We start from the raw sequence: 19,370 nt of genomic DNA, 5'->3' as shown, positions 1-19,370 counted from the left end.
CCCTAAGTATCCAAGGAAAGTGCAACAGTGTCTAACATCATGTTAGTTAACACAGTTTCTAACACGATCATCCATTTTCCCAGTGTTGACAATGCCTGGAGGATTTTCCCTTTCAGGCTTTTTGGTATTCAGGCTAGCACCGAGTGAAAAGAATAAGAGATCACTTCTGTACTTTCTCATATCCAATTTTAAAGTATGTAAGCTGGTAATTACTGAATGGAAATGGATATTTTTGTTAAACTAATATTAAAAATCGATATGCCTATATTTAGCCTACCCGATCTAAAAGGCTCTAACCGGTAACTCTATCAGAGATGCAGGAAAGTGGTGCTGAGATGTATGTAAAATGGTCTGTGAAGAGACATGCAATGATTTCTAATCCCACAACAGCTATGGGAGGGTAAATATTAAGCTCTTGTTAATTTCTCATATTTCTTTTTTTCCCTCTAACCAAGATTTCAGCTAGCACAAATAATTGTCGTCTTAATTAATTCTATACTGTGGACATTTCTTCCTTAAACTTTATTTTTCTATTTTTTGTTTACAGATCAACCCCTGTACATTTTATCTAAATGTATCTAATGGAACTGGAGTTGCATTTATGTATTTTTGAGGCTGCAGTGTATTCTGGTGTTGGATTTAGACTACCTTCTGATCTCCCACTGATGTCCAATAAATAGCTAAGAAAGGCTACATGATTTGGTCATAAGATCCTTTCCTTGCTGGTCTTGAATGTAAGGAGTTAAGAATTGCATGTTCCAAAGGTGTCCAGGTTTGGGTGCAGATAGGGAATTCTATTTATGGATGCCCTGCCTGAGAGCTTGAGGCTGACTTTCAGAGATGCTGAGGACCCAAACACTCATTGATTTCAAATGGAGTTGTGGTGCTCAGCAACTGTGAAAACTACAGGCAGTCCTTGACTTGACGATGTTTGAGTTACGATGAACAACACTGATGACATTTATAAATTGACACCTGACGTCGGTTTTGAATTTACGATGCTCGATCCGATGCAACGCCATACCAGCGAACAAGTTAATACGTTCATACGTGCGCATTGACGTTCTGCGCCGCCCATCTACCTGACTCAAGACGCTCAGTTGCTCTTCTGATGCCATTTTTATGTGGTGAATCTTTGTGTTTCCAAACTTCTTCTTATCATTTTGTGTTTATTTTCCCATAATAATGGCAGAAAAGAATAAATCTGATGTTTCTTCTTCTTCTTCTTCTAAGAAACTTAGAACAGTTACTATGAAAACAAAAATGGAAATAATTAAGAGGTTCAGAAAAGGTGAGACGCCAACTGAAATCGGTAGAGCTTTGGATAGCTCCTGAACGACTATTGTGACCATCCCGAAAGACAAGGAAAGAATTCAAGAACATGTTAAGGGCTCAGTTCCTATGCAATCAACTGTGATAACTAAGCAGCGTGTTGGACTTATTGCTCAAGTTGAGAAACTGTTAATCGTTTGGCTGGAGGATCAAAATCCATGTAATGCAAGTAGGGGATGGTTTGTGTGTTTTAAAGACAGGGCCAATTTGCATAACATCAGGGGCTCAGGTGAAGCTGCCAGTGCTGATGAGGAGGCAGCTTGTGCTTTTCCTGAGACATTGGCTGAGATCATTGAAGAGGGTGGGGATTGTGCTTGGCAAGTTTTTAATGTTGACAAAACTGGTCTCCTTTGGAAAAAAATGCCATTGAGAACCTACATTGCCAAAGAAGAGAAATCCATGCCAGGGTACAAAGCTGCTAAAGATAGGCTCACTCTTTTTCTTGGTGCAAATGCTGCAGGTGACTTTAAACTTAAACCTTTGCAGCTTGTGTACCATTTAGAAAACCGCAGGGCTTTCAAGGGATATTCCAAGACATTTCTCCCAGTGATATGGAAATCCAATCCTAAGGCATGGGTTAATAAGAACATTTTTGAGGATTGGTTTAATCATCATTTTGTGTCAAGTATCAGGGATTATTGCAACAAAAACAGTCTTGCATTTAAAGCATTATTAATCCTCAACAATGCTTCTGGTCATCCAACCATCCTTTATGACATGCAGCCTGACATCAGAGTGGTGATTCTGCCCTTGAACACCACCTCATTGTTGCAACCCATGGACCAGGGGAAATTGCATCCTTCAAGGCCTACTATCTTAGGAGCACATTTACCCAGACTATCAGGACAACTGAGAAGGAAGGTGGACCAACTCGTAAGGAATTCTGGAAGGTCTTCAACATTTACCATGCAGTTAAGAACGTTGGTGAGGCATGGAATGAAGTTAAACAATCAAATTTCAATGGTGTTTGGGGAAAATTGTGTCCTGAGTTTGTGTCTGAATTCCAAGGCTTTACAGACACTGTTGAAGAGGTGACCAAAATGTTGTTGAAATGGGCAAAGAACTCAGCTTAGATGTTGCACCAGAGGATGTTGATGCATTGCTGGCATCACATTCTGAAAAATTAACTAATGAGGACCTCATTGAATTGGAACAGCTGAAAGTGGCAGAGCAAGAAGACGATGCATCCATTGGTGAAGAGACTCCTCCTCGTAAAGTCTTGACATCAGAAGTGTTGGCTGAGGCATTTCAATATTTGGAAGCTGCCATGTCCCTGTTTGAGGAACATGACCCCAACATTGAACACAGTGCATCTGTGAATAGGGGCATATCCAACATGTACAGCTGCTACAGAGAAATTTACAAGGAAAAGAGGAGACCATCTGTCCAAACTTCCTTGGACACTTTCTTTAAGAAAGCAGACAAGACTCCAGAAAAACCTTCAGCCAAGACTCCTGAGAAGACTCCAGCCAAGAGCCCCTCAAAAAGTCCAGCAAAGTCATCTCAAAGAAGTCCTTTCAAATCACGTCAAAAACCCCTGAAAACTTCACCCAATTAGACCTAGTCATGAGCTCAGAAGAAGGTGTCCCATTCTTCATTCCTTCAGTAGGTTTCTTAACCTACAAATCAAATGACAAGATCAGCAGCACCCAGGAATGATGAAGACAAGGTATGTAAAAAAAATGTTAAGACTTTAAAATTTGTCTATGCTTTTTAGATCATTTGTAGGTAGGGGTAATGTACAGTACTATATTTTTTTATGTATTTTTAGCTTATGTAATTTTTATGTCAATATAATTGTTATTTACAATATAAATACATTAATGTAGCTAAATTACTCATTTATAATTGATTGAGTACAAAAATCTGGGTTATTTTGGTGAAAATAATGTATCTGGCCTTGGTTCAGGAACCAGTCCCCCATTTATAACATTGTTCCTATGGAAAAATCGGTTCAGAGATACCATGTTTCGACTTAAGACGCTATTTTCAGGAACCAATTGTGTCGTAAGTCCGAGGACTGCCTGTAATCTCAAGGTGTCAGAGCTGGGCATCCAAAAATGGAGGCACCTGAAATCAGTGGCCATTTTTTAAAATGTTGGCCTAAACACACCATTAAAATATATTCCTTAATCCTGGCCTGGGGAGGTTTAATGGGGCAGGGAGAGGGAGGTGGTGCTGCGCTGCTTTGAGTTTATCACAAATAATTGCTGTAGGTGAAATATTAACATTCATGTACACTTATCTGTGTGAGACAGCTAATGATATTATATACTGCGAGCATTTATTGCCCTCCCAAACTTTCCAAAAGCATTCACCTCACGCATCTGGCAATTTCTAGCATCATGGTTTCTGTTTGTTAGGTGTTGCATCACACTGGTTTCAGAAGGGGTTTGAAAAACTTGAAAGATTTATGTTCTGTCCCACATGGACAGAAAACTAAACAAGAGCTAAAAAATTATATTCCTGGAAATGCACTTCTTCACAGCCAAGTATTCCAGGTAAATGAATGTGTTCCTTTGATATGAACAGAAAATTTTAGAGAGAGCAGTAAGGGATCAAAGTGAATTCCATGTCCATTATTGTTTGATAAACTGCTTCATGTAATATCTTAAAGTACTACTTCTCATGCAGCAACAATTGAAATGTACATGGGCTAAAAGAAATGTCCATGAGTAACATGGGGAAACCTGTCAGAAAGACATGAATGTAGGACAAGATCCTGCAACATTCTTATTGGCCTGGAGAATTTCTTTCAGTTCCTGAATGACTCAATGAAGTCATGTATATTACTCTAGCCAGCCATATCTCAGCCCCTACTATTACTGACCACTATATATACACATGATGTAAACAAATTACATGATTTGTTAAATTGTCATTTTCCAGTGCAGCAGACTGTAGTTGCATTACAAAATGTCCATGTATTCCCAATCCCTGTAATGTTGATGCTTTATTTATTTGGTTATGTATTTATATATGTATATGTTTTTCTATGGTGCTTACCACCTTCATATTTGAATGTATCTTTACAACACCTCAGAGAGGTAGGAAAGTATTATTACCCCTATTGTATGAAGTAGAGAACTGTGTCTTGTCAACACAAATGAAATAGCAGCAATTGGCTAGATCTCCACCATTACTGTTGCCATTGAGGATAAAGACCAGTGCAGGCATAGGCGCTGACTCTGTGTGCTCCAGAGTTTGAGCATTCACAGAAATAAAATAGTGCGTACTCAGCATCCGCCAGCAGCCCCTTGGATCAGCTCCTTTCCCCCCCTCCTCGTGCCTCCCACTCACTGGTGGGCCCCACCGATCAGTTACTCCCCCTCCCTCTCAGTGCCTCCCCACCCAGCGATCAGCTGTTCAGTGGCATACAGAAGGCATTGGGGGGGAGGAGGAGCGGGAGCAGGAAGAGGCATGGGAAAGGGGTGGAATGGGGTGGGAAGAGGCGGGGTGGGGATGGGAGCTTGGGAGAAGGAGTGGGGGGTGGGGCCTGGGGTGGAGCGGGAGTCCAGCACCCCCAGGGGAAATCACAAAATCGGCTCCTCTGAGTGCAGGCACTGTCTAAATCATTTTCTGAAAGATACACAGGAAGTGTGTGGTAGAGGCAGGAATAGAACTCATGTCTCTGGAGCGGCAGACCAATCTAAGAAGAGCATCTCTAACTGTAATCAAGTGTTACAATACAGTATTAAAAAGCTGGATGCCCAACAGAGGTGCTCTCACACATTGTATTAACTCTACTACTAAATCATGAGTTCCCTATGCGGAAAGACTTTTAATACTAAGATAACATCACAGGGTTTTAGTTTAAGACCAGAAACCAGAATAATCTGAACCTCGCCAGAAAATATAACTGTTGTATTTATATATATTTTTAAATGACCCCCTATCAGTTCTGTGCTTGTGACAAATCCAGCCCTGGGCTGAGCACCCCCTGGCAGCAGAATTGGGGTGATTCCATAGTACAAGGAAAGAGGTATCCAGGCAGCACCCCTGTGCAATGCAGAGCCCACTCCACAAGAGCACCCTGGATGCCTGGACATGGGGTTCAGGTGAAAGTAGGGCATGTGTTGTCAGGGCTGGAAGACAAATGGGCTACTCTCACCTTTGGATTGCAGTATCCCTGCAGAATAGCTCCATGACCTGGGGAGAAGAATTTCTCTTGCTGCGCACATACTGCAGTTACTTGTGCTGGGTATGGGGCCCAAGATTTGGCCCTGAAGAAGCTCTGTGGAAGCTGTGTAATAAATACACAACATAGCTCTTTTCCTCGGTCCTGCTTCTGCACCACTGAAGTCAATGGGAGTGTTGCGCTTGCTTTTTGTAAATTACATACAGCACCACGGACAGGGAGCCAGGTCTGGGATGGAAGACAGCTACCGAACAACACTCAGCACACTGAATAGCATCGGAGGAGGGAAAATGTTGGCCCTATTTTGCTCATAGTCCTATATAGTAAGTGCCATGGGATTTTTAATGTCCATGTAGAGCTGAGAGGGCCCAGATCTCATCTGAAAAATCCACCTGCAGTATTCAGCATGCAACTCAGTTTATCTTCTTTATATAATTGAAAGGCTGCTTGCATTTGAGCATGTTGTTCCAAGAGTTTGAATCTAGGGTCCAAAGCCCATTGAAGTCTATGGGAGTCTTTCCATTGGGTTCAGTGGTTTCTGAGCCAGGCTGTAAGCATTCAGAATCAATGCTAGCAGTCCAACTCATACATGTACTCTTACCACGATGTTTAGAGATTTATGCAGTACAGCACATTATCCATGCACACTGAAATAAGGAGGCATCCTCACATGGGCAGTATTCTATTATTTATCTATTACAATTAATGGAAATGCTAAAAAAGTGGACCTATCCATATGAACTAAGTGCATTTGGCGCAGCTTAAAAATGCATCCTAAAGAAAAATGCCTCCATATTCTACCCTGGATCTTTGAACAGAATATATCAAAATTAACATTTAATTAAATTTAATTGCAAGCAGACACAGAAAAGGGTGACCCTGATGGTCATACATGGGGAAATTACTAGTACTTAATCAACCCAGGTTCTTAACACTATCTGAGTCCTATTGAGTGAAGTAGTTGATGTTCTTCTTCGAGTGATTGCTCATATGTATTCCACAGTAGGTGTGCGTGCTCGCCACGTGCACCGGTGTCGGAAGGTTTTAAGTCGTGCGACACTTGTAGGTGCCCGATGCCAGTGAGTCATCTGCATGTGGACTGTTTATGCTGTTTGGGTGAAACTCATCTCACGGCACCACTCCCGCAGCCCTGGGTATCAATCGCCGGTCAGTCCCTGTCGTGGATCCGCCCGTTGGAGCCGATTGCCGAGCAGCAGTACCGATGGTACCAGTCCTCCACGTTGAGATCGAGGTCTCAGGGTCGGCACCACTCCCGGGGCCACCACTCCTTCCAGTCCAGGGACAGTGGCAGGTCATATATCAGCCTGGCCTCCCTTTGTAGCCATCCATCGATGGGTCAGGCCAGCCAGGCTGAGCAGCCCACTCCCCTGGTGCCACATCAGGTGCAGTGGCACTGGGCCCCGTGGCCGGCACAATGGTACCAGTGGGCACCGTGGGCCCTGACGCAGCCTCCGGTGGGGGTTTGCTCAGTGGCCGGAGCCTCAGAAGGGCCAATGGCCTCCCTCTCCCGGCCTCCAAGGAAGGAGTCGGTGGGACGTACAACCTCAGCACTGTGCCCGGAGACTGACCAGGTGGTGGCCCCTCCGGTGCTGGTGGACAGGCAAAGTACGGCGCTGGCTTCCTCGCCCTCCCCTGATAAGGCAATTATGGACCCGGAGGGAGGATTCTAAGGCCCACCAAGAACAATTAAAAAGGGTGGCATCAAGCTTCAACCTACAGGCAGAGGAGGTGGAGGAGCCCTCGGACTCCCTGTTTAACGTACTGTCCACCTTGGTACCAGGCAGGGTGGCCTTGCTGCTCCACGAAGGGGTGGCGAAAATTTCAAATGCCCTATGGCAAACCGGAGCCTCATTGGCACCCATCTTTAAGAGAGCAGAACTCAAGTATTTTGTGCCCACCAAGGGGCATGAATACCTATACACCCACCCTGCTCCTAATTCCCTGGTGATTGAGTTGGTCTACCAAAGGGAGCGGCAGGGACAACAAGCCCCTACTCTGAAAAATAAAGAGTCAAAGAGGCTGGACTCATTGGAAGAAAAATTTATTCATCCTCGAGCTTCCAGTTACGGGTAACGAACCATCAGGCTCTCCTGGGCCGGTATGAGTTCAACCTGTGGGGCTCTTTGCCCAAGTTCGAGGTCTTCCTCCAGGAGCGTGAGAGGAAGGAGTTCAAAGCACTGGTGGAGGAGGGTATAGCAGCGGCCAGGGCAACCCTACAGGCAGTGGCTGATACGGTACGGCGGACACAGACACGCGGTCCATGGCCTTCGCGGTGTCCATGAGAAGGGTGTTGTGGCTCCTGCTCTCTGGGCTGTTCAGTGAGGCGCAGAGCTCCTTGCAGGACCTCCAGTTTGACAGCAAAGCCCTGTTTGCGGAACAAACTGATATAAAACTCCGTGGCCTGAAAGACTCCCACATGATGCTTCAGACTCTGGACCTCTATGTTCTGACTCCGGCTAAACCTAAGTTTAAGCCGCAGCAGGCTCCCGCCCAGGCCTCGCACTCTAAATACGAGCCCACTTATAAAAAGTCACGGGACTATAAGAAATGCCTGCAGAGGCAGTCTCGGCCTGCCCCCCAGGCAAACAGGCAGAGAAACAGCAGTTTTGACAGGACGCCCGGGGACGCCCTGCCAGTTCTCATCAGGAATTCACCCACAATAAAGCTTCCCTTCTCCAACCGGTTGTGTGCTTTCCTCCCGGAGTGGTCACATCTTACCTCGGACCGATGGGTCCTCAACACCATCTCTGGAGGTAACACCATCTCTGGAGGTTACACCCTCCAGTTTACCTCCACCCTGCCCAATCACCCTCTGCTCCCGTCCCTCCTGGGGGACCCCTCGCTCTGCTGGAGCAGGAGGTGTGGCGGCTCCTAGGCCTAGGAGCTGTGGAAGCGGTACCCGGGGAGTTCAAAGGCAAGGGGTACTACTCCTGCTATTTCCTTATCCCAAAGGCCAAAGGGGGGCTCAGGTCCATCCTGGACCTGAGAGGTCTGAACCAGTACATGGTGAAGCTCAAGTTCCGCATGGTCTCCCTGGCCTCCATCATCCCCTCCCTGGATCCCGGGGACTAGTATTCTGCCCTCGATCTACAGGATACGTACTTCCACATCCATATATTTGAGGGGAACAGACACTTCCCCTCGACACTTTCATGGTTGGGCAGGAGAACTACCAATTTACGGTCCTCCCATTTAGCCTGTCCACTCCCCCAGGGTATTTACAAAGTGTATGTTGGTGGTGGCGGCCTACCTCAGGCACCGGGGGGGTCCAGATCTTCCCCTATCTGGATGACGGGCTGGTCAAGGGCAGCCCCCCAGATCGCAGGTGTGGGATCACGTGGTGCTCCTTCTGTCCACATGTGCCACTTTGGGCCTGTTGGTAAACGACACAAAGCCCACGTTAGTCCTGGTACACCACATAGAGTTTATCGGGGCGGTCCTGGACACCACGTCAGCCAGAGCCTCCCTCCCTCAGGACATGTTCGAGTCCCTGAAAGGGCTCATTGACACTGTCACAGGTTTCCAGTGACAACAGCCAGAGCATGCCTCCAGCTCTTGGGTCACATGTCGGTATGTATGTATGTGGTCTGCCACCCCAGACTCAGGATGAGGCCCCTCCAGCTCTGGTTGGCCTCGGAGTTCTCCCACGCCAGACAGGATCAACAAAGTCCTCACTGTGCCCGAACCAGTGATCGCCTCCCTACGATGGTGGTCCTCCCTGGGGAACATGCTCCACGGGGTCCTGTTCAGAGGCAGGCCCCCATCGATGGAACTGGTGTCCAATGCTTCGGACCTGGGATGGGGAGTCCATGTGGGGAATGTTCAGACCCAAGGTCTGTGGTCTGTGCAGGACCTGGCCCTCCACATCAATGAGCTCAGGGCAGTGCAGCTGGCATGCATGGCTTCCGCTCGCACCTGAAGGGGTGGGAGGTCAGGGTTTTCATGGACAACATGGCCTCGATGTTTTACATCAACAGGCAAGGCAGGGCCCGATCCTCTGCCATCTGTCAGGAAGCCCTCAGGCTGTATAGCCCACAACATTTGCCTACAGGCCTACCACCTACCAGGCACCTGGAACTCGCGGGCGGATCGCTTGAGCAGGGACTTCTCCTCTTAGCACAAGTGGTCTCTTCACCCAGAGGTGGTGTACAGACTTTTCCAAGAGTGGGGAACTCCCCAGGTGGACCTGTTTGCGACTCGGCAGAACCATCGCTGTCCCCAGTTCTGCTCCAAGGGGGGGCTGGAATGGGGTGCTATTTCTGATGCCTTCCTCCTGTCCTGGTCAGGCCGGTTTCTCTATGCCTTCCCCCCCATTCCCACTGATAGGTAAGGTCTTGGAAAAGATAAAGGCAGACAGGGCCCAGGTCCTACTGATTGCCCCAGCATGGCCCAGGCAGCATTGGTACGGGACCCTCACGAGCCTGGCAGTCGCCCCGCCATGGCCGTTGCCGTCCCACCCGGACCTGCTCTCCCAGGACCAGGGCCACCTCCTCCACCCCAACCTAGCCGCACACCATCTCACGGCATGGCTGCTCAATGGTTAGGCTGGGAGGAGAGGACGTGCTCACAGGGGGTCCAGTGCATCCTCTTGGAAAGCAGGCGGCCCTCCACGCGTCAAGCCTACTTGGCAAAGTGGTCTCAATTCTTCCAATGGGCGGATGAGCGGAGCATTTCCCCCGTGGCTGCCCTGATCCAGCTCATTCTGGACTACCTCCTTCACCTTAGGGCCTAGAGCCTGGTGCCCTTGTCTGTCAAGGTGCACTTGGCAGCCATATCGGCCTTCCACCCACCGGTGCAGGGCTACACGGTATTCTCCCATGCTATGACTGGCCGATTCCTTAAGGGATTGGATCGTCTCTTCCCGTATGTCAGACCCCCAGTCCCACATTGGGACCTGAACCTGGTGCTGGCCCGCCTCACAGGTCCCCCCGTTTGAGCTGCTAGTTACATGCTCCTGGTCGCACCTCTCGTGGAAGGTAGACTTTCTGGTGGTGATCACATCAGCTAGACGGGTCTCGGAACTCAGGGCCCTGACCTCTGCGCCCCCGTACACGGTGTCCCCTAAGGATAAGGTCCACCTCCACCCACATCCTTCGTTCCTCCTGAAGGTGGTCTCCGCTTACTACATGGGTCAGGACATTTTCCTGCCGGTCCTCTGCCCCAAGCCCCATGCATCCAGTAAGGAGTGCCGCCTCCATACGCTGGATGTGAGAGGGGCTCTGGTTTTCTACCTGGAGCGGACAAAACCGTTCAGAAAATCCTCGCAACTGTTCATCGCCTCGGCCGAACGCATGAAGGGTTGGCCGATCTCCATTCAGCGGCTCTCCAATTGGATCACATCATGTAGTCATATGTTCACACTTTCACCTTGCATTATGCAATCGTCTCCCTAGCCAGGGAGGACGCTGGGTTCGGCAGGGCTGTGCTCCATCCCGAGAATTTGTGAACTCCTACCCACCTCCAACAGATATAGCTTGGCATCACTTACTGTGGAATACACATGAGCAATCACTTGACGAAGAAAAGACAGTTACCTTTTCCGTAACTGATGGTCTTCGAGATGTGTTGCTCATATCTATTCCACACCCACCCTCCTTCCCCTCCATCAGAGTTGTCTGGCAAGAAGGAACTGAGGGTGGGGGGAGTGCGCAGCACCTCTTATACCGCATCATGGAGGAGTCACTCCAGGGGTCACTAGGGGCGCTCTCCTATGAGTACTGCTAGGGGAAAAACTTCTGGCACCGGTGCATGTGGTGAGCACGCACACCTACTGTGGAATAGACAGGAGCAACACATCTCGAAGAACACCAGTTACGGAAAAGGTAACTGTCTTTTTTTTCCTTAAGTGAGTTAAAGGAAAGTCTGGAGTTACTGTTAGTAAGAGATAAGTTCAAAGGTTGTCTATAGGCTCTGTCTTGATGGGCAAAAAGGGTATGTTTCTAATTGTATTAGCTCGATTGAATTAACTAAGAAGCCCTCTTAGGGTATGTCTACACTGCATGTGGGAATGAGCCTCCCAGTGCAGGCCATAGACTTGCACTAGCATCCTAAAAATAGCTGTGTAAATGTTGCTTTAATCTTGTGACTTGGACTCTTAAGTCCTTCCCCATCCTGCTCCAGGCTTCAGAGTCCGCGCTCCACCCCCGGCCACAACATCTACGCAGCTATTTCTGGAGCACTTGCGTGTGTTTGTGGACCTTGGCTGCGAGGGCTTGTTCTCACCTGCAGTGTAGACATGCCCTTAATGCTCATGAAGACCAAAGAGGCTTGTTAATCCTGTTAAATTAATTTGACTGAGCCACAGTAATTTAAAAAAACACACCTAATTCATCTGTCAAGAGTCAGAGGGTTTAAAAAAATATGAGAAAGGCACAGTAGCCTCCGAGGCTGTGGCTAGATGGACAAATAAGGAGACTTTTTCCCCTCAGGTAGTTTTAGCACCTGGTGTCTTTTTTACCACATTCACTAATGTGGTAATTTCCTAATGTGGACACCTCAGTTTGTAGGTTTTCCTACCTTAGCAGGCTCTGAGGTAAACCCTCAGCTCCCCACTGGTATTTATCTCTGACCCATGCATAAATTACACTTGCCTTGCCCACTTTAGGATTTTATCACGCATTATCTAGTACACAGTAACCTGTTCCCCTCCACTTTTTTGTTTTGTTTTGTTAATGTGGATGCACCTTTAGAGTATTTAGAGCTGGTTGTTAGGCTTCAGTGCAGCAAAGTGCAGCCTTATTCTCTGCCTGCTTGCAACGTGCAGGAATAGAAGGAACCCAAAGAGCATTATTTTGAGACAAAGATGTCAGGATTTAGATCTAAGAAGTTTAACTCTTCCTAGCAGGTAAAGTCTAAGAGTTAAAGGATATCTTAATTGAGTTAAGATAACTCATCTGAGGAAATTGGATTGAAAAACGCTTTTTTGCCCCAGAAGACAGGACTTTATTGTGCTGAATACAGGCCTTGTTTAGACTAGATTCAATATGTGATGTTGGCACATATAATACGTTTTTGAAGACTAGTGTAAACAAGGAACATTGCTTTAACCCATGCTAAAATGGCTGAGATAAAACGGGTAACATCACTCCACAAATCTTAGCCTAGACAAGTCCTGGACAGTCCAGGCATAATTCACTTCCCCAAATTAATCTCAACTTTCTGTTTGCTTTTGCTCCCACCTGTCTCTAGCAGCTCCCCTTGACTGGACAACAGGTACTATGGCGAGCCTGTCTTAACCAAATATTAGCATCAACTTGGGATAATTGTGAGTGAAGTTCAGTGTTGGGAAAGGTGCTGGGTTTATCCTACTATTTCTACTGTGGCATAGATTTAACTAAATCATTCCCAGAATTCTTTGTCAAATACCGAGTTGAAATAAGGAGCTCCTTGCATTTCAGACAGACACTGTCTTTCCCTGGACTAATGCAGTTGACAGTTGTAAAGTGAGGAACGTTATTGTGAATAAAGCTATATCCAGCCAGCTCATCTGGCCAGATTTTCGATCTTAAAATCCACAGCAATTTCTCCGATACTTTATAAGCTGCTTAAAGTGATGCCTAAAGTACTTTTGAAAGATACGCATTTACAGGCTTTGGTGGTTAATTTTTTAAGATCCGAGTATTTAATTGAATCAAAGAGAACACATCATGCCGGAAGCAAAAACTAACACACTGGCCTCTCGTTCCACAAAGCTCTCTCCCGCAGCCCACTTGGAGGCAATCCAGATCAGATTTAGCTCTTTTCAGCCCGGTTTGTATTAAATCCTTGTGGTTTCAGGTGCCCCATGGGAAGTAAGCCGAGGCCAGGGGAGTTGGTGTAATCCGAGGCCAGTGAGCTAGGGGCGAGGATTTCACTGTAACTTGGCTGCGCCTAGCGCACGGCGGATCGGCACGAGCAGAAGTTGAACGCCCCGGGCAGCCCTAGGAGGAGTCTGTATGTGCCCCGGACCTAACCACCTCTTCCACACGGGTCTCGGAGCGTGCGGGGCGAAGCTGCAGCCCAGTCACCCGGCGGCGCCACACGCGAGGTAAGCGCCTCCGGATCCCCGGGGCCGAGACTGAACCGGGGTTAGGGTTTTATAGCAGCAGCTCGTCAGGGCTGGCTAGGCTGGGGCGGTGATAGCGCTAAGCGGTAGGTGAGTTTGGGTGCGAGGGGGGCAGCGGGGTAGTGGAGGAGGAGAGGGTGCGGGTCCTTGGGGGAGCATTGGGGTGCGATAGGAGATGGAAAGGGATCCGGGGTGTTAAGGGGGGGCTGCAGCGGAGGAAAGACCTGTGGAGTTAAGGGGGGCGGGGGATGCATTATTATTGGGATTGCAATAGCACCTACCGGCCCTAGTCATGGGCTAGGACCCTACTGGGCGAGGGGGAAAGTGAATGTGTGTGAGAGTGTGGGGGCAACGAGGTGTGTGGTGAGGGTTGTGGTGGGGGGAAAGGGCCGGTATGATTGGGGGAAGGAATTCAACGGAATTGTTGCTTGTATATAATGACAAGAGAGTTTCTCTCTCTTGCCCTACCACCCCTGTTCATGTTCTGAGGCAGCCAGTCCCTTAGCAGGAGCAGACAGACAGACATCCAAGGTGCAACGGCAGCCAATGGCAGGGGCGGCAGGTTTGTATAATTTTTGGGGGTGCCCAGAATGGGTCCAAGTTCCCCCCACCCCAACACACACACCTGCCTTGTAAGCCGATATATATTTTTCAAACTAATGTGAACACGGACTGGATTAACAGTTTCCCTATATTGCACAATGTGGGGTGGGGGAGACGATGACTCTGGTTGGGAGTGCAGGCTCTGGGTGGGGCTGGGGATAAGGGGTTCATGGTGCAGGAGGGGGCTCAGGGCAGACGATTGCAGTTTGGGGTGTGGGGGGGCTCAGAGCTGGGGCAGAGGGTTGCGGTGTGGGGGGATGAGGGTTTGGGGTGTGGGAGGGCTGGGGCAGAGGGTTGCGGTGTGGGGGAATGAGGGTTTAGGATGTGGGGGGGCTCAGGGGTGGGGCAGAGGGTTGCGGTGTGGGGGGGTGAGGGTTTGGGGTGTGGGAGGGCTGGGGCAGAGGGTTGCGGTGTGGGGGAGGAGGGTTTGGGGTGTGAGGGCCTCAGGACTGGGGCAGAGGGTTGAGGTGCAGGGGTGAGGGCTGCAGGGTGGGGCCAGGGATAAGGGGTTCACAGTGCAGGAGGGGGCTCAGGGCTGGCAGTGTGGGCTTTGGGGCCGGGCTGGGGATGAGGAGTTTGGGGTGCAGGCAGGCTGCCTCGGGGCTGGAACCAGAGAGGAGGACTCCACAGTCCCCCCAGCCCTCTCCCCATTGGCAGCAGCAAGCTCCAGGGGAGGGGCCCCTCCGTCCGCCCTCAGCAGCACCCTCATCCCGCACCATCACTGCATTGCTCCTAGGTGCGGGGCCCCTCTCAGGTCCAGGAAGCCCCCTCGCCTCCACTGTGGTGGGTGCCAGGAGGGCTGCCATCACGTGTGCGCCTCCTCCCCTCTGCAGGCGGTGGCTGTGCCACTGCCTCAGCCTGCTGCAGCACCACTCCCTTTTGTGGCTGACCAGCAAGGGAGCACAGTGAGGAGCAGCAAGGCAGCCGCCCGCTGCCCAGGGTGCAGGCAGGGACACTCCGGGGGAGGCGCGCGTGGGTGGCAGCTGGGGCTGGGGAAGGCGCATGGGGCAGCAGGCGGGGGCAGGGGGAAAGACCCGGCCCCAAACATTGGTGGAGCTGGGCCCCCGTGGCTTGAATTTGCTGGGACATGGGCACCAAGGGCCCATCTAACTCACTGCCCCTGGCCAATGGCAACAAGATTTCCAAATGCTCCTCTAGTTAAATCAGCTAGGAAACTTCCTGGGGAAAGTGGCTTTTCCTTAGTTGTTTTAACAGTCTCAGAACAAGGATGTGGTGTTGTTACCTGGGCAAGGTGAGGTAGAGAGGTGACCGGAGGGGACATGGGCAGGGGTCTCCCAGAGCAAAGTGCAGCCTTGTTCTCTGCCTGCTTGCAACGTGCAGAAACCAAAGCAACCCAAAGAGCATTATTTTGAGACAAAGGGATGTCAGGATTTAGATCTAAGAAGTTAGACTTTACCAGCTAGGAAGAATTTCAACAGGAAATAATTTCAAAAATGCACTTTGCAAAACTGTTACAGGGCAGAGTCCGGCTTTCTCCCCTTGAGTTCAAAGGCAAAATGCCTAGTGAATTCAGTGGGAAGAGGGTTGCTGCTTTGGAGCCAGGCTGTGCTGTGTTACTCACATCGAGTAGCATTGTCCTCCACAGGTACCCTGTCAACTTCAGTGGTATTAACTCAATGTGTGAGAGTCAGAGGTACCACAAGCTGGCATTCTGTGCTTGTCTGTCAAACACTCTTCCTGTAAGTGTATTGGAGATGAGATTTTAAAGAGACAGTGTGTTGTGGTAGACCTATATTTAGCCCTGCATATATGGAAATAGTTTGCTGCAGAGTAGTATAAAATTATAAATGTGATTATTTTACAGCTTATTAAAAACCTTGAACTTTGAAAATTTTGTACTAAAACGAGCACATATTTCATAAAAAAGTGTGTGAAAAATTCATTCCATTTTCTAGTTAGCTGTGGAGCTAGTAGAAACATTTCAAAATTCAAAAAAATTCCACAGGAAAAGTGGGATGGAACTTTCACACACACACCAAATCATTTGAGTCCCATTTTTTTGACCAGCTCCACAATATTTACATTTTTGTTGCTGATTGTATAATAAGGCAAACTTACATAAAAGCTCTGTCATGTAGTCCAATAGTTTGAATCACATGAGTTTCTTAACCAATATTTTAAGTGAATGGTCTTCAGATTCCCTCTACTTTTGTGGTTTCCAACCACAGAACTGTGGTTGATTGATCTTAAAAACATATTTGTTTTCAATTTTTCAGTTTATAATGGATCAGTATGATTAACCATGAGTGATACAATCAAAAAAATGCTTTAACTGTCCAAATTCCCAGATGGTATCACAGAATGTAATTCTCTTATTCCTTGGGATACCTGTACAACTATACCTGTTCCAAATTCTTTTGGAAATAATTATTTCAAATATAAGAATGAACATTGGAGCATTTGCAGCATGAGCTATGCCTTTGTAGTATGTAATATGTGCAAGAGGATTAATTGTCTTTCTGTCAGTTCATTACCTAAGACTTGATCATGCAAAACCTTAGTGATGCACATAGTCTTTACTTATAGAAGTAGTCCCATTTAAATCAATGGAAGTAATTTTGTGATGAAGGATTGCTAAATGTGGCCCATATTCTTTTACAGGGATATTAAAACCATAAAAATAAAAATGGCGACTGAGACAGGGCTCAATCGCGTTGAGTGCCTTCTGGGAGGTCCTCAGTGCTAGCGGTATCAGCATCTTGCTGGGCTGAGCCAACCCATAAGTATGAAGTAATATAAATATGCAAATACCTTCAAACCTACCTACACTATAAAGTTTTTAAACAATTATTTGTTTGTATCTCTATAAATTAGTACATGCTTGATAATTCAACTAGAAACCAAAAAAGCAAAATATACTTTATAAATCTTATACTGATAATGAGTCTTGGCTGAACTAATGCTTTTTGATTCACTTACTTTTAAACTTGTTTAATTTCCAAGAATGTAGACTCTTAATGAAACATTTTGGATGAATTCAAGTACGTTTGTGTGATAACCTTTTGACTGTTGATTTTATCGGATTAACAAGCTAGTTGGAGCAGCCACATTCTATTTGTTGTTGTATGTCTGTTCCTGCAGAGTCAGTGAAATAACGTTTCCTTTAATGCTGGGAAATTACAGGGAAAACATGAAACTTAATGAAGTGTAGCAGGATTACATTTTGCTCAAAAGAGGTCTGTTATGCCTTTATTGTAGATAATATTGTTATTAATGTAACAATCATTACAATGAAATCTTTCACAAAAATAGTCCGTAGTATTATCCATTCATTACTTTTTCTCCACTATTTTATTTCATACCCTATTTTTCCTTTCTGTTCTATTTTATCTTTTACTTTGTCTTTACCTATGAGAGCATGTGGCAACATCATTTTAACTGAGGATATGTCAGTATTTTCTTTAGAAGCCTCCATTTTTAGTACTTTAAAACTCACTCATTAACTTTTGCTTTAAATTAAGACTGGGAAATGGCATGAAATAAAATATCTCAATGGAAGAGAGTACATTTTTATTTTACAAAGCTTTGTCAAAATTGGTTTAGCTACAAAAATTCAAGAAGGAAAAGCTTGAAAACAGAGTATTTTGTCCAGCTTTTGGGGTTGAGTGTTCATACCTTTACCTAACAAATGGCTTTAAAAAAAATACAGTTTTAATGACTGTGAAGGCTGGGCCAAATGCTGAAATCCTTTAGATCGAGCCTGTAGGGAGAGATTTTCAAATGTTTTAGGTATGCACAGGGAACTGCCTTCTTTAATTATGTGTGTGGTTACTGCACTTGCATGAAACAAAAAGTAACTGAATGCTCAAACATCCTCATATGATCATTTGGGCATGCAGTTAACAGGTAGGTGTGTGCAGCCATGGTGATCACACACAAAAAGAAGGCATGCACTTTTATGTATATTTGGCAGATGCTTGTCCTCATTGATTTTACTTTACTGGTATTTGGTGATAATTGTAATCAATTCCAGGAGACATTTACTGTACCGTTCTTTTTGCCGTATGGGAGCTTTACAATCACACCTGTCATACAGGAAGGGATCTTTGTATTGATAGGAACTGAATGTTATTCACTGGAATGCATTCTGCCAGTCAAGTGGAATTGTAAAGCTCCAGGAGTGTAGTGTGTCCAGATAATAACCAATACTCTTTTTGTAAAGCATGCTGAGATGCCTCTCAGCATACACAGTAGTTAAAAGTAGGCAAAGTTACCTAGTCACAATGTATACTACTTAGATTTTGGAAGCTGCCGTGCCCACTGAGTTTTCAATCTCCTTGACTGTGCTTCTAAATGAAAACATGGCTAGTTGCATAATACTTTTAGAGGATGTAAAACTTTAACAGCACAATACTCAAAGTGCACACAGTGTAACATTCCCATATGTTACACTGTGACTGGTTCCCGACTGGAATAAAAGTGTGTTGCTTTTATATCAGTATTTTAAAATTCCTATTCCCACCCTGGCCTGATACATATATTCTTTCTACATGATGATCCTGCTGTAGCATCTTACAAAACATTTACATCAAAAGACATTTCTGTGTTGTTCTGTGTGGGTATCAATAAAAAAACCACTGCTATACTTCATTGTTCTCAGAGATCGAGAGATATACTGTACAGTACGGGCAATTTACAGTGAGTATAAAAACTATGCCACTTCTTACTATTTCATTTAAGTTCAAGAGACCTCTTGTCATCCCTACTATACTTTTCTAACAGGAACTGAATTTGATACTCATATGGGGAAAGTTCTGAATTACAGTTACTTGCTGTTAAAGTCCTGAGACAGTGGTAAAGAACCACTGATTTGCTGTCTTCTACATGAAATGAGAAATTTTATTAGAATAAAGAAGCCAGTATTTTCCCTAAAGTTACTCAGTCTCCCCAGCTCTTCATCACTGCAGTTTCATCTTAAAAATTCCTGGAACCCAGTTGTTTGGAGACCCGGAGACCCATTTAAAGAAATGGTACACATATTTCACATCTCCTTGTTTCCTATATAAAGAAACTTAAACAAGAATGAATATTTAAAAACAAGTTATTGATCCACAAACCTCGTTGGCTTCATCTTTCATCCCTGGAGTAGGGTTTTTTTCACTTGGATTATCCAATCCCAAAGGTGTAGAGCTCTTCTCAAAAGGATGATCTCCCTTTGCTATGGTGGGAGTCCCATTGTTGCTAGGGTCACACATCAATTCAAACTGGATT

The 19,370-nt window shown here is 46.5% G+C and overlaps 1 protein-coding gene and 1 long non-coding RNA gene across 5 annotated transcripts in view; one reads left to right on the top strand and one right to left on the bottom strand.

The window, feature by feature from the left end:
* Window positions 1-7,570: 7,570 nt before the first annotated feature.
* LOC128839991 (uncharacterized) lies at window positions 7,571-19,292 on the bottom strand. The gene is made up of 3 exons (XR_008445584.1): window positions 19,217-19,292; window positions 8,742-8,864; window positions 7,571-7,856 (listed from the first exon to the last, which is right to left on the bottom strand). It is a non-coding gene; the product is annotated as an uncharacterized LOC128839991 (long non-coding RNA).
* The window catches only part of SLC16A12 (solute carrier family 16 member 12), a 54,611-nt gene continuing 48,362 nt past the window's right edge, over window positions 13,122-19,370 (top strand). Inside the window, exon 1 of one of the 4 annotated variants that reach the window (XM_054033389.1) lies at window positions 13,122-13,517. In XM_054033389.1, coding sequence (XP_053889364.1) covers window positions 13,426-13,517 — 92 coding nt within the window. In that variant the 5' untranslated portion in view covers window positions 13,122-13,425. Of the gene's footprint in view, window positions 13,518-14,019; window positions 14,098-16,853; window positions 16,883-19,370 lie in introns of those variants that run through there. The other 3 variants (XM_054033384.1, XM_054033387.1, XM_054033388.1) reach the window with 3 other exon arrangements.

Source organism: Malaclemys terrapin, chromosome 7, assembly GCF_027887155.1.
Source record: "Malaclemys terrapin pileata isolate rMalTer1 chromosome 7, rMalTer1.hap1, whole genome shotgun sequence".
NCBI lineage: Eukaryota > Metazoa > Chordata > Testudines > Emydidae > Malaclemys > Malaclemys terrapin.
This window is presented reverse-complemented; position numbering and strand designations above follow the sequence as displayed.